Consider the following 12,656-nt stretch of genomic DNA (forward strand, 5'->3'; position numbering starts at 1 on the left):
GGCCTGGCTGTGCAGCGGGCGATCCATCTCTGCTGCTGCGACTACATAATTATGTGCAGTTAAGCATGAGCTTCACTGAGGGGTGAGAAGCTCAGCGGCATCGCGGCGGCTTGTCATTACCAGGTCTGTTTGAACCCGGCACAGAATAAAGTAGCCCGCAGTTGAGCGCCTGCCAACGGCGCTCATGCACTCGCGTGGCCTGCCAAGTGGCTTGTTTTTTTGTTTTTTTTTCATCTACATGACAAAATCCATCCCTGACATGAACACTGTGCATATATCATTGGCCGATGGATATTCTTAGCTTGACCTATAGAAATTGTTTCTTACGCACATTTTAGTATCATCTGATGTGATTTATGTCTATGGGAGCTTCTCAAATGTATTGAAAATTTTGCAAGCAGAAATTGGAAGTTGCTGAGAAAGCAGGAATATCCCACTGATGACATCAAAGCGTTCCTGTCGAACATGAAAATTAAAACACAGCTGACGGCTGTGCAAAGCTAGTATTTATCTGCCTGAAAACAAGCAAACATTTGTCATGCAAAAATAGTGCACAGATTTTGAACGAAGCTTGACGCGTATGTAGTGGAGTTTGTTTCAGAATTATATTTCTGGCTGTTTATTGAGCTGGAGGTGGAGGTTTTTGTTGATGTCTTTTTTTCAGTTTTCTGCACTGCTCCACCCCAACAAGATGAGGAAAAATCTCATTCAAAACCAATTAGCATTACCCATGTGTCTAGTATACTTGGTTAAAACTGGAACGTAATCATAAAAAAAAAAAAAAAAAAAAAAAGTTTGTTTTTGCAAGATCCGTAAAAATGGGTAAACTGACCATACCGGTTTCAAACTAAAATGGCGGACTTCATGTGTCTTTTTAGGCATGACTTCTTCAGACTTTTTTGTGTGTCTACTCATGATAGACATGTCCACTAAATATCAAATAGCTATGTGAATCTGGCTTCACACACACACACGCCAAAAAAAAAAAAAAAAAAAAAAAAAAAAAAAAAATGTTGGTAGATTTTTTTTTTATTTATTTATTTTTTTGGCGGGGGGGCCAAACTACCAAAAACTGACTGCCAAACCAAAATGGCTGCCTTCCTGCTTTCAGGCAGGGCTTTTTATGTGGGTCTATCCGTGGCAGACATGCTTAGCATTTTAATTTACTCAATCAAACACGACTCAGTGGTTTAATTTTTTGTAGAATTTCAGGGTGCTCTATTGAGTCAAATCATGACCTGCAACTACAACCAAACAAAAGAACTGATGAGTTTGTGGTTCAACTGACTTTTAGTATACTGAAGTGACCAAATATGTTTCTTTGCCCTTTCAAGGGACTTTTCAGTAATCAAATATTTTTGTCAGAGTTGTGTCTCATGTTGCTACATTTATGTCCAACAAGTCAAAGCCAGTGGAGCCTGAGCGACACCGACGGCACCTTTAATCCTAAAAAAAAAACCCCAAAAAAACATGCAGGAACACCTCGCAACAGATCAGGTCCGACCTCAAATGTGATTCTCTCATTTTCTCATCTTGATTACATTACAGCCAACGGCTGGTGACAGGCCTCGGGCCATACCAGAGGAATGCTTGATATCTGAGCCATAATCCTCCTCAGCCTTTACTCAGCCCGTCGAGAGAGCAGAGGACAAAGAAACTCAAGACATGACCTACACGCTACACAAGTCTTAACAGATTCACAAGAACTTAAATACATATATGCTTGTCCACATATTATCACTAACAAGACAATAACATGTAAATAAAAATAAGTTAATCATAAATAATTGGAATCAAATGAAAATTTCCAAATGTAACCCATTTAAAAGATCCTTGTATTTTTTTGTGTAATTCCATTTTGGCTGAGTTGAATGAATATAGGTTAAATTTGCAGTTTGCTAGATGTTACAGTATTGATTTAAAATTGACATTTTTGTTCTCAAGCACAGTCATTCCTTAAAAAAAAATACACTAAAATTCCTTTAAAATTTTTGATTCCATATTTAGCTAAGCATACTGTTAGATGGCACTACTTTTTGCCATTCAAAGCATGCGGCAAAATGTCATCTTTTACTTTTACATCTTTAACTGTTTTAGGGTATCTCTCAAACTCTCACTCTATATTATGATCAATAAATGGTTAATTGATTTCTGCTGAACAATTATTTAACAGTAACAATAGATAATAGATTTATGTTCACATACTGGCCAAACTATAACTATGATTTGATATGCACATTTAAGACTGAAGCTATATTAAAAGACTAACATCTTGGTAGTGAAGGGAAAAAAATGATCATTTTCAATCAATCAATCAATCAATCAATGTTGAATGAATGTTTTTCTTGGGAAGATGACACTTGAGTGAGGGCATTTAAAGGACTTCTTAAGGGTTAAAGATGAGATTTAAAACTTCATATCCATCTCACTAACAAACAGCATAAGTTGTGCCAAAACAGAAAGGCCTTTGTTCCCATTGTGGCTCCTGACCACCTACTAAGGGCCCTTTTGAGGAGCGCTCACCCTGGAATGATCAGGCTCACACAAACCCCCAAGCCTCCCCACCAACCCCCACTTCCCAAGGCTCCGCAGGCCTATGGAGACCACTGGGCCAAACACATCCTGCCCATCTCCTCAGAGATTATCCAACTCAATGAGCACATTGATGCCAGAAAACACTGGGGGGAAACCGGAGCCGTCTATTCAGAACTTCCAGCAGAAGGAGGAGATAAGAAGACATGCTGCACTTACTGGCGACTTCCAGCGAGGCGTTGTGGCTCACTGCCTCTCCAAGGTAGTTGCGGGCAACGCAGACATAGGAGCCCTCGTCGGGCTTGCTCCGCCGCCCGTGCACGATCCGCAGGAAGAAGAGCGAGCCGCTGGGCAGCAGCATGCGGTGCGAGCGTGGGTCATCCCGGTCCGTCTCCACGCGCTCGCCGTCCTTGTACCACTCCACGGTGGGCGAGGGCCGGCCCTCCGCCTTGCAGTTGAGGGTGGCCGGCTCGCCTTTGGAGACGATCAGGTCAGACGGATGCTCCACGATCCGGGGCGGCGTGTCCTCTTGGCGCAGACGGGATCCTGAAAAAACAATGTGAAAAACATATAGCATTTAGCCTGTAGACATATGGTTGCTAAATTCGCATGGACAGTAACTTAACTCATTCACTCGCAGCCATTTTCACTGAAGCAACCACCTTCGTTCTCGGCTGTTTTACTGGATTTTGATAGATTTTGCAAGGCACAGAGAATATTGTGCTATAAAAATATGGAACCTACCAAAAGAAAGATTAGGGTCTCTTCTTTCATCAGGAAAAAAGTAGATTTGTATCTGTTTCCGTTTTGCAGCAATTAGCATTAGCATATAGCTAAGTTTCATCAATACATTCCTGTTGAAAACACTGTCAAAAAGAGCTTGTTGCAACATGGCCCTGGCTGATCTCCTACTCTGCTGCCACCTGCTGACCGTTTTTTGTAATAACTACCATGGCTTTAAGCCACCCCTTCATGTCAGAAAATGCATCAAAGCCTTCTGTATGCTCTTGCATTAAAAAAAACAAAAAAGAAACATGTAAATATGTTTTTGGGAGTGAAGGACAAAGTATTAAAAAAATGTGTTTACACGTTTGAATGAGTTAATTCTGTAATTAACAAATTCACCTATTTATATTTTTGTGGTCTTTTTGAAACACCCACAATGCCTGCACAGTTTGCAGTTGTCAGCAGTGCTGCGTTCACAAGATTTAGGGGGTACAAATGGCACACAAGGAACTAGTTTGCACTGTGGCGTAACAATACATAGTCACATGGCACAAGAAGGCAAGCTTTCTTACTGTGGTTTTCAATTGTTTATCTGGCAATAGTCTGGTTGGAGTGGTTTTCACACAAATATTGACTGTAATTGTGATTTTAAAAAATAACGACTTGTGTACAATTTTATACAATCACAATGCCGTAAGAATATCATTAAACTCGCAACCCCGTGTGTTTTTAGGTCCATCACAAACGGTGGCATCAGAAAACAATGGAGGCGTGTTGATCTTTAACCACCTGTGACTCAACATTCTCAACTCGGTCAGATGATTCATGCGCTATACTAAAACATGGGCTGATGATATTCTTGAATGTAATGATTAATCGATGACACGCTTGGAAACTGAAGCCTTGATAACAGTCGGTGAGTGGTATCCAAACGTCTGACCTTGTTGATCTGAGCTTTCAGATTTCTGTTTCATGTTTAGTCATCAAACTTTGCCGCAATTCTCCGCCCACACTCAATGACAAAAACAAGACTATATGTCAGGTTTACTTGGTTTAAATTAATAGACAATTGGTCAAATCTGCATGACACATTCTTCTTTGAAGGGCCGCTGTAAAATGGACAAGCACAACCCTAAAATGGCCGCTTCAAAATAAAATGGCAGACTGTCTTTTCAGGCATGGCCTGTTGAGTCTTTATTGTGGGTCTACTAATAATAGACATTGGTGCCAAATATGTTGCTAAGTGAAATTGTCTGACATTATGGAGCCAAGTTCTTGGGAGTTGAGTGTTTAATTGTGAGTCAAACTTTGGCACCATGAGCCACCCACGTACAATGGCAAAAGATTGCATTTCTTGCGATTTAATGTTGTCCATCTCTCTAACATTATAGCGGTTCTTCAAATTTAGTAGAAATCTGGGAGGAGAAAAAGAATGACCCCCAGGAATTGGTCATAACAACCCTGAAAGGGACCTTCAAGACAAGATGGAGGACTTGCTTTATTATTTCCTTTATTCTGTTTTTGCGCATGGCTTATTGAGACTTTTTTTGTGGGTCTAGTCATGATTGACATTGGTACCGAATTTCACAGGGGCTAAATTTAATAAATACATTTTTAAAAGCCCCAAAGGCACTTGTCAGACATTTTGGGGGGTTTTAAACAACCACTCCTTCCAACTGTAGATTTCACCAGGATGAACACATCTTGTGAGCTTTTGAGTATGGGATATACTTCATATAAAGTTATCTTAACATTAGTTTGAATATGCGTGACCTTTAATGACAGAAACGGTCCATTTGATAACACTCCGGTCATGTGCCTCACAGATCAAACGGTGCAGCGGAGAGCAAAGGCGGTGGCGGCGCACCTTGAAAGCAAAAGGAAATGAAGTGATAGAAGATAAGACAAGGATGCGCACATGTGTTGCTTGGTGACAAATAGGAGCGGTGAACTGAAACCACACCGAAGGAGCTTCTTAACACCTCCACGTTATCTCGGGTCACATAACTCGCCGACTAGTCGGCTGTGGCGAGCCAACCTGCTTTAGATGCTAATTAGCTTCCTGGTGGTGTTTCCACTCATAATAGCAGCCAAAAGTAGCCCCCGATTCCACCCCCGCCCACCTTTCAAGTCGCCATATCTGCCAGCGCTGGCCTTTGGAACACATTCAACGGCAATTAAAAAGAGTCTGGTCTAATTGGAGGCTTGGCTTTCATTTACCTGGCATGTCGTGACACTGCTACACTGCCTGCCTCTTCCACCAACTACCCCTCACTCAGCCTCCCCCATCCTGTGTGCCCTGTGCCCATCCCCCCATTAACTACTGCTGCTGAGGAAGGCATCTTTTTAGTGTGGTCGCCACACATTTCCAAGTAGTCAGCATAATTAGGGATAGCGCCGAAGTAAGATTAATCACTTCAACACAAGGAGGCACGGCGGTGGCGCCCGGTGCCACACATTGTAGTTAATGCACCGCCACAATACTTAAGAGCCATGATAGTAGGTATAATTATTATCAGAGCTATCATCAAATGCTATTAAATGTTTTTCTCTCTCTGGCAGCTGGGAGTTGCCTTTCATGCACCACTGCAAACACACCACCATGTGTTTTCTATCAGTTCTTCCTAAAGCATGGCTGCAGCTTTGGAAAAAAATGGCAGTAAGGCAGGCAGTAGCTATTAATATCGCTACCGGGCGGTGGACAAACTCAATGAAGTATGGGGTAAAATTAACGAACATTCGGTTGGCAGATCTAGAATTAGGCTTTGAAGTCCGCAGGAGAAACTGAACGTTTGACAGGTTTTTGAAAGGCTTCAGTGCAAAACAGACGCATACAACTCCTGAATCTCAAGACAAAGTCCAAGACTGCTCCAGAAAGAATTTCGGGACACATAACAGGAAAACAAGTCTTGAATCTCTAGACCAGAAGTGGGCAAATTGGTCCTCGAAGGCTGCAGTCCTGCAGGTTTTGGAGGTTTCCCTCTTCCAACACATGCAGATTCCAATCGACAGGATCATTATCAGCATTATGCAGAGCTTGCTGATGAGCTGATCATGTACCAGCTGTGTTGGTGAAGGTAAACATCCAAATCCTACAGGACTCTACCCCTCGAGGACCAAATGTGCTGCTATAGACAATGTGAGACAAAGCTGCAGAAAGAGCTTCGGGACACAAAGCAGGGAAACAAGTCCTGAATCTCAATAAAATATCCAAGAAAGACTAACGCTCCAGAAAGAAGAAATGGAGCTGAAGACTGAATCTTTGATCAGCTCCCTTGGAAAGGGAAACGAGGGAATTCTTATTTACAAATATATTTGTATGCTTCACTGTATTTCGACCTTATCTTGGAAGTGATGTTATGCTAATTTGTACTTAGTATTCACAATGTCTGATGACTGCACATGGTGTCTGATGATAACAATCTGCAAATAGAAAAGCACTCATCTGAAAATATCTCGTCTGTTCATTGAGCCGAGGAACAGCTACAGTGAGAAGAGGAGGCGTTGATATTCTACATTGCGAACGCAAACTGCAAACCAGAAGAATCCCTGAATTGGAAACTGCAAGGCAAGACAAGCAGAGGAAGACAATCAACTGTGCAAGCTAGTTGATTGTTCGCATGTCATAACCTTGAAACCTCACATTGGTGCCATCATAAAACTGAGACCCTCTGTACTATGATTAGATAGTCAATCATTGTTAAGCACAATGATTGGTACTTAGGGAGGGTTACAGCTACCCTTGGAACACAAAAACCACCCCCATGGAACCCTCAAGTCATGTATCTCAACTTGCAGGTTTTCGTTATTAATATTGTGAACCGAACAATGCAGACAACCACACTGTGAATATTTCAGTTACCAATGGGAAACCATCACATGGATGCCTTGACTTTAACACATCAAAGGGCACACATTCTACCACAAACTTGTCTGCTTTATGAGGCTTCATAAAAGGTGTCGCGATACGCTCTGGAGCTGTCTGAAGCGCAACTGGATTCATTAAGATCCACAAGCGATCTGGTAACAAGCCCTCGCCCTCCAGCTGAGTGGTGTACCGTATTGACGCTAAGCACACTGCCTCCACTGTCCCGTCACCAAGGGGAGGGGGGGTATTAAAGAGTACTTTGAAGAGCTCCATCAATAACTTCCCACTACTCGCTTCCCCTCTCCCTGATTTGAGATAGGTCCTCTCTAATTTGGAGCCTCAAGTTTGGGGTTTTGCGGGGGCGTCATTAACTATTTACACATGGCGGCCACTGAAAAGTGTGCGTTGGCTGGTATTGGATTGGCGATGATGATACAGCACCACAGCCCTTCTCTAAACAATTATCTTGGAGGGACAGAACCAAACAAGCTGATGGGTTATCAATTTTTTATGTCAAGTTCCACTTCCAAGGAATGACGAAGAAATAGAATGTTTTGAAATTTTCCATCAACCAACTGTGTAGTTTACATAATTTTAATGTGTCAGCAATCGGACAAGATCTCTAAAACTGGTCCATCTTTGAACGACCTCTAGAAAAAGCCGAAATGATGTGAGTTATAAGAATTTTACATTTTATGGCAAGACGTCAAACTTTGTAGTCATACTACACCGACACGCAATTCGTGTTGTAGTCAAGACCGTACCAACCGAGACCAAGACAAGAACATATTGATACTGAGACAAGATCAAGACCAAAATGACCAGTATATTTTTTCCCATTACGTGAGCAACAAAAAAATTTCGAGTCCATCCTGCACAAGACAAGACAGAGTTAAAATGCCGTCCATTCTGACACAAAACCAAGAAGCTTAAAAAGTGGTCTTGAGACCAGCTACGAGACCAAGACTGAAAGCCATTTCAGGGTGTGCCAGACCTCTCTCCCAAAATCATCTGGGAGAGTCTCCAGCTCACCCGCGACACGAATTAAGAGACGCTGTTTCAAATGGATGAACACACCTGCAAAATGTAGTGAGTGTTTGCAAATGGGAAGTCTCTCAAAATCGATCAGAAGATGAATGTAATTGTTGCAATTTCAAGAGGGCTGCTGTGCTCAGCCGGGCCTGAAAATATTCTGGCTGACACTTGGAAATGTGTTTGTGAGGGGATTCCAGAGAGCGTGTTTGGGTACCGGGTATCAGTTACACAATGCTGTTCTACTCGCTTTGTGTCCCTGATTGAATTCACTGGGTGCCCCCGTTGAGTGACCTCTGTTACTTCAGCACCATTACCCCTCACCAGGGGTGTGAAAGGGGGGCCAACACCGGGTGGGGAGATGGTTGTATCCCTTGCTCTCTGTGCAGGTGCATACAGGCAGAAGCTGCATGCAATCTGCATGTGGTTCGCCTCCAGTTATCTCACCGTTATTCCATTCTCATCCTTTCTCTTCCGTGGCTGCTTCCAAATGCCTGCCTGCGTTTCAGATTTTGCAGCGCCCCCTCACCCTCCTGTCTCCCTTCTAACTCTTTCCCTTGCTGGTTCTTTGCTTTTGTGCGATGAGCTAATGCAACAGCCGGTCTACCCGCAGGGAAGCTGGGACTTCTACTGCGAGGATCCGATCGATCTAGGCCTCGGGCAAAAGATTCTGCTTTCCAACTCGTTGGAGCGTTCCCTTAGTTTTTCCCCCCTTTTCTTGTTTACTCTCTCGCACACACATAAAGTCAAAGAAAAGGGAGGCTTGAGGGAGTTAATTAAGAAAACCCACAGTTGACGAGAGTTTCTTCTCTGAAACGAAGGCAGACAGTCTAACCGCGGGATGTTGAGCAGACTTGTCTGTGAAGGAACCGCCAGGGTCCGGACCCAGACGCTGACCCGTCTTGCTCAACAACCCCGAGTTATTTTGCCCAATTTGAACGTTTTAAACAACACGAATAATGATAAACAAGTTACAACTGAGTGATTTATAACCATCTGCATGATCAGTTTAGAGAAGAGTTTACTGTCTGGAAATCTTTAAGGACTTGCCGTTAATCCAAAAGCTTTAAGACACTATGGACAGAAAATTAGGGAATGTGGGACAGCCCATAATCTATGACTATATTTTGCGGTTCACTGTAAGCGTTTAGTGCATTGACATCAAGGTGGAAGGTTTTAAGGACTTGCCCTCAAACCAAAGTCTTCAGGACTCAATTGGGATGGAAAATAAGGAAACTTGGACTCGTGTTCAGGACAGAGGCCAGATTGCAGCAGGGTAAAACCAAACAATTTCCCAGTGAGGTTTAATAAAATTCATTAATGTTAATAAATGTTTCCCGAGTTTGTGGTTTACTGCTTTTGTGCAAGGTGGCTGTTACTATTTATAACAATCTCGAGAGGAACTGAGTACATCACACAGTGATCATATCATATGTGCATGTGCCCATGCATGGCTAATGGACTATTTCTCAACTCAGTGGATTTTTTTGAGGCATTGTGTTTATTTTTTGTTGTGCTTTTTTACTTTGAGGATTATTTATTGTTTTTCACCTTTATTTCTCTTGTACATGGTATTGCTGTCTTTAATAACTGGTGAGCTGGAAGAACAATTCTGGGTGTTTAGCTGCACCCAAACAAGTGTTTCTGCAACTGGTACTTGTTCAAAAAAAAAAAAAAAAAAAAAAAACAAACAAAAAAAAAAATAAAAAAAAAATAAAATAAAATAAAAAAAAAAAGAGATGAAAATTTGAACCAAACGTGTCTCATATTCATTACATATGTTAAACCATACTACACTGGACAGTAGAAAAAGGTTTACTTACTATAGGCGCAGACATTTATTTCACTATTCAGGAGATGAAGGAAAGTAATCAAAGAAAAAAAACAAAAAAAAGACCCTGTGGACCGCACGCTGAGTGAACCGACTGTCAGAACTGGGGTCATCCCTTCAAGACCCAACGCGCAATTAAAAGCTAACCGAGGCTCTCCAGCGACAGCATGCGCCCTGTATCTTTTGCTAATTAGTCTCAGCTGAATTCATCATCATGAAAAGGGGGGAAAGAGGACAAAGAAGAACTGATGGCAGAATCGGCTGCAATAGTGTTTGGGTCCAATGATTTTTATTTTATTTTTTTTCAAGCTCTTCATCACAGCTTCTACCTTGGCTCAGGAATGGACAATGAAGCCATTTGTATGATTCTTGAGAGTACATTCTGACTCCTGGTATGAATGGCGAAAGGGTGACCAGATTTTTAAAATTAAAGACCAGGACGTTACAATTTAGTTGAATATGAAATTTACAAAACTATACAATAAATTCCATCAAATTGAATTGAATTGCTTTCTCAAAAATGACAAAGTGACATAAGTTACGATATGTTTCCTAGTTGGGCCATTGAAAAATTGCTAGCTGGAAATATGAGTGACGTCATGGTCAAACGCTTTGAAATTAACTCATTCATGACCGGAATAAAGCATCCCTGCCCTGTAAAATATGTTTAATTACCATCATAAACGCGCTCAAGGTAATCTCATAAAAGGCCCGCCGCCTCCTGGAGCCCGAGCCACCTGTCAGATGTCCCGCTGATATGCAATATGGATCCCTGATAAGGAATGCCGAGCACAGTAGAGCGCCGCATATCTACAGGGCCCATTAATGTGTGATTAAGGGATTTAAGAAGGATTTATGGCGCAGATAAGAGCAAGAGGGCGTGTCCCTCGGGGATTCGAACCAATCCGCAAGAGGACCGCCACCAAGGGGAGGGCGGCGATAAGACGGTGAGATCCATCGACTATCCAACCGGAAAGCAAACCTTTTAAGCATTTTGGGCACACAAACGCACACACGCACGCACACACGGAATGAGTGGACTTCAGACCTTTTTTTTTCCTACTTTAATGCTTTAACACAAGGCTATCGGTTACAGTGCTAAGAGGCAGGATTAAAGCCTCCGGTGTGAATGCGAATGCCGAGGGCCAAGAGGTGGGTCGAGGTGAGCTGATGGATATCTTTATGGTTTCTGTCCTTCCTCATCTCTTTGTCTTCTAATAGACTCAGCTGCTCTCACTCATGAGTGACAACGTATCGGATTACAAAAAAACTCTGGCATTCTTATTCCGATTTACTGATTTTGTCACCTAAAGATAATTTCTACCTACTACCTGCACTGCTCTGCACTGGCAAATAGACAATAGTTTGTTGAGTCTTAAAGTTGTAAGACCCTCATGCTTGAAAGCCACTCTGGTTGTTATGTTATGTTATGTTATTCAGTTTATTTAATAGGAATACTGTATTTGGGAATAATCCGTGAATTTACACAATTGTATGTTGGCTCATAGTAGGGAACCAAAATATATACTTTTTAGCATAATCGTGACTACACCAACCAAATATTATGCAAGAATAAGAGTATCTTAACTTGTGAGTGCCCAAATTTAGAAAACAGAAAATTTTGTGCTAGGAGCTTCAGTTGCAATTATGATGCCATCTTGTTTTGTTTCAAGCAGTCATTTTTGGCCATTTCTGGTTTCCTTTCAAAAGTTAACTTGTCTTTGAGATTGTTTCTGATTGCTACCAAGTTGTTCCAAATACACAAGACAGATGAGCAACGCAAAATTGTGAAATAAATAATTTCCATCATTGTGTGTGTCATTAAAGTTTGAAGGCTGGCCATGAATCTAATAGCGCCGTCCAATTTATCCGTGGTGAAATACAACAAATGCTTCTGGTGGAAGGTTAACCCGAGCGTGGCACGAAAGGACAGCTGCACATTAAACACATTATTTCATATTTGAGAGCGCTGACAATCTAATTCATTCATTTGGCCTTTGGCGTAATGAATTCTTGGACGGCCGTCGCGTCCTTAGGTGCCTTTTTCCCCGTCCCCTCGGATCATCCCGCGGCTCGTTTGTCATGTGCAATAAAGAGCTGACAAACGTGCTGATTACACCATAAACAAGAAGCAGGTCTGCCTCCCTGCAGGTTAGCACCTTCAACATCCGGGGGCTCAGCATTTTTTATAATTACTCATCAGGAGAAGAGGCAAGGACGGGCCCCATGTCAGTCACTTTCCTTCAACGCTTAGCCTAGCAACATAACAACAGACAGACGGGGTGGGGAGGAGTAAAAACACTTATACAGTCATGAATTCCCAACGGAAACCATTTGTGGAAGAGTTGCAACTAATTCCAACGCCAAGCCGGCAATGTCGTTAAAAACTGTCAAAACCACTTCCTGTTGGATAAATACAGTCCCGATATGCTTTATTAAATCCAATCAGATCGACAAGGGGAAGCCCGGAATGCTTGTTAAAGGGATCGGCCTGTCAAAGTGGCTCTGGAGACCTGACGGACGGACTCTCTAGCCAGCCATGGCTGCAATCTTGGTTAAATATGTGAGTGACAGACTGCAGATGTTGACCCCACAAATTCAGGAGAGTGCCTCTCGGTTCTCCAGAGGAAAAATAAAAAATAGTGGCCTTGCGGATGTCATTGTCGC

General features: G+C 42.2%; 1 protein-coding gene across 3 annotated transcripts in view; it reads right to left on the reverse strand.

The window, feature by feature from the left end:
• The window catches only part of robo1 (roundabout, axon guidance receptor, homolog 1 (Drosophila)), a 240,658-nt gene that overhangs the window by 137,409 nt on the left and 90,593 nt on the right, over positions 1-12,656 (reverse strand). For all 3 annotated transcript variants that reach the window (XM_077540951.1, XM_077540950.1, XM_077540952.1), the window contains one exon: positions 2,752-3,078. In XM_077540951.1, the coding sequence (XP_077397077.1) occupies positions 2,752-3,078 (327 nt within the window). The remainder of the gene's footprint in view (positions 1-2,751; positions 3,079-12,656) is intronic.

Source organism: Festucalex cinctus, chromosome 13 (genome assembly GCF_051991245.1).
Source record: "Festucalex cinctus isolate MCC-2025b chromosome 13, RoL_Fcin_1.0, whole genome shotgun sequence".
Taxonomy (NCBI): domain Eukaryota; kingdom Metazoa; phylum Chordata; class Actinopteri; order Syngnathiformes; family Syngnathidae; genus Festucalex; species Festucalex cinctus.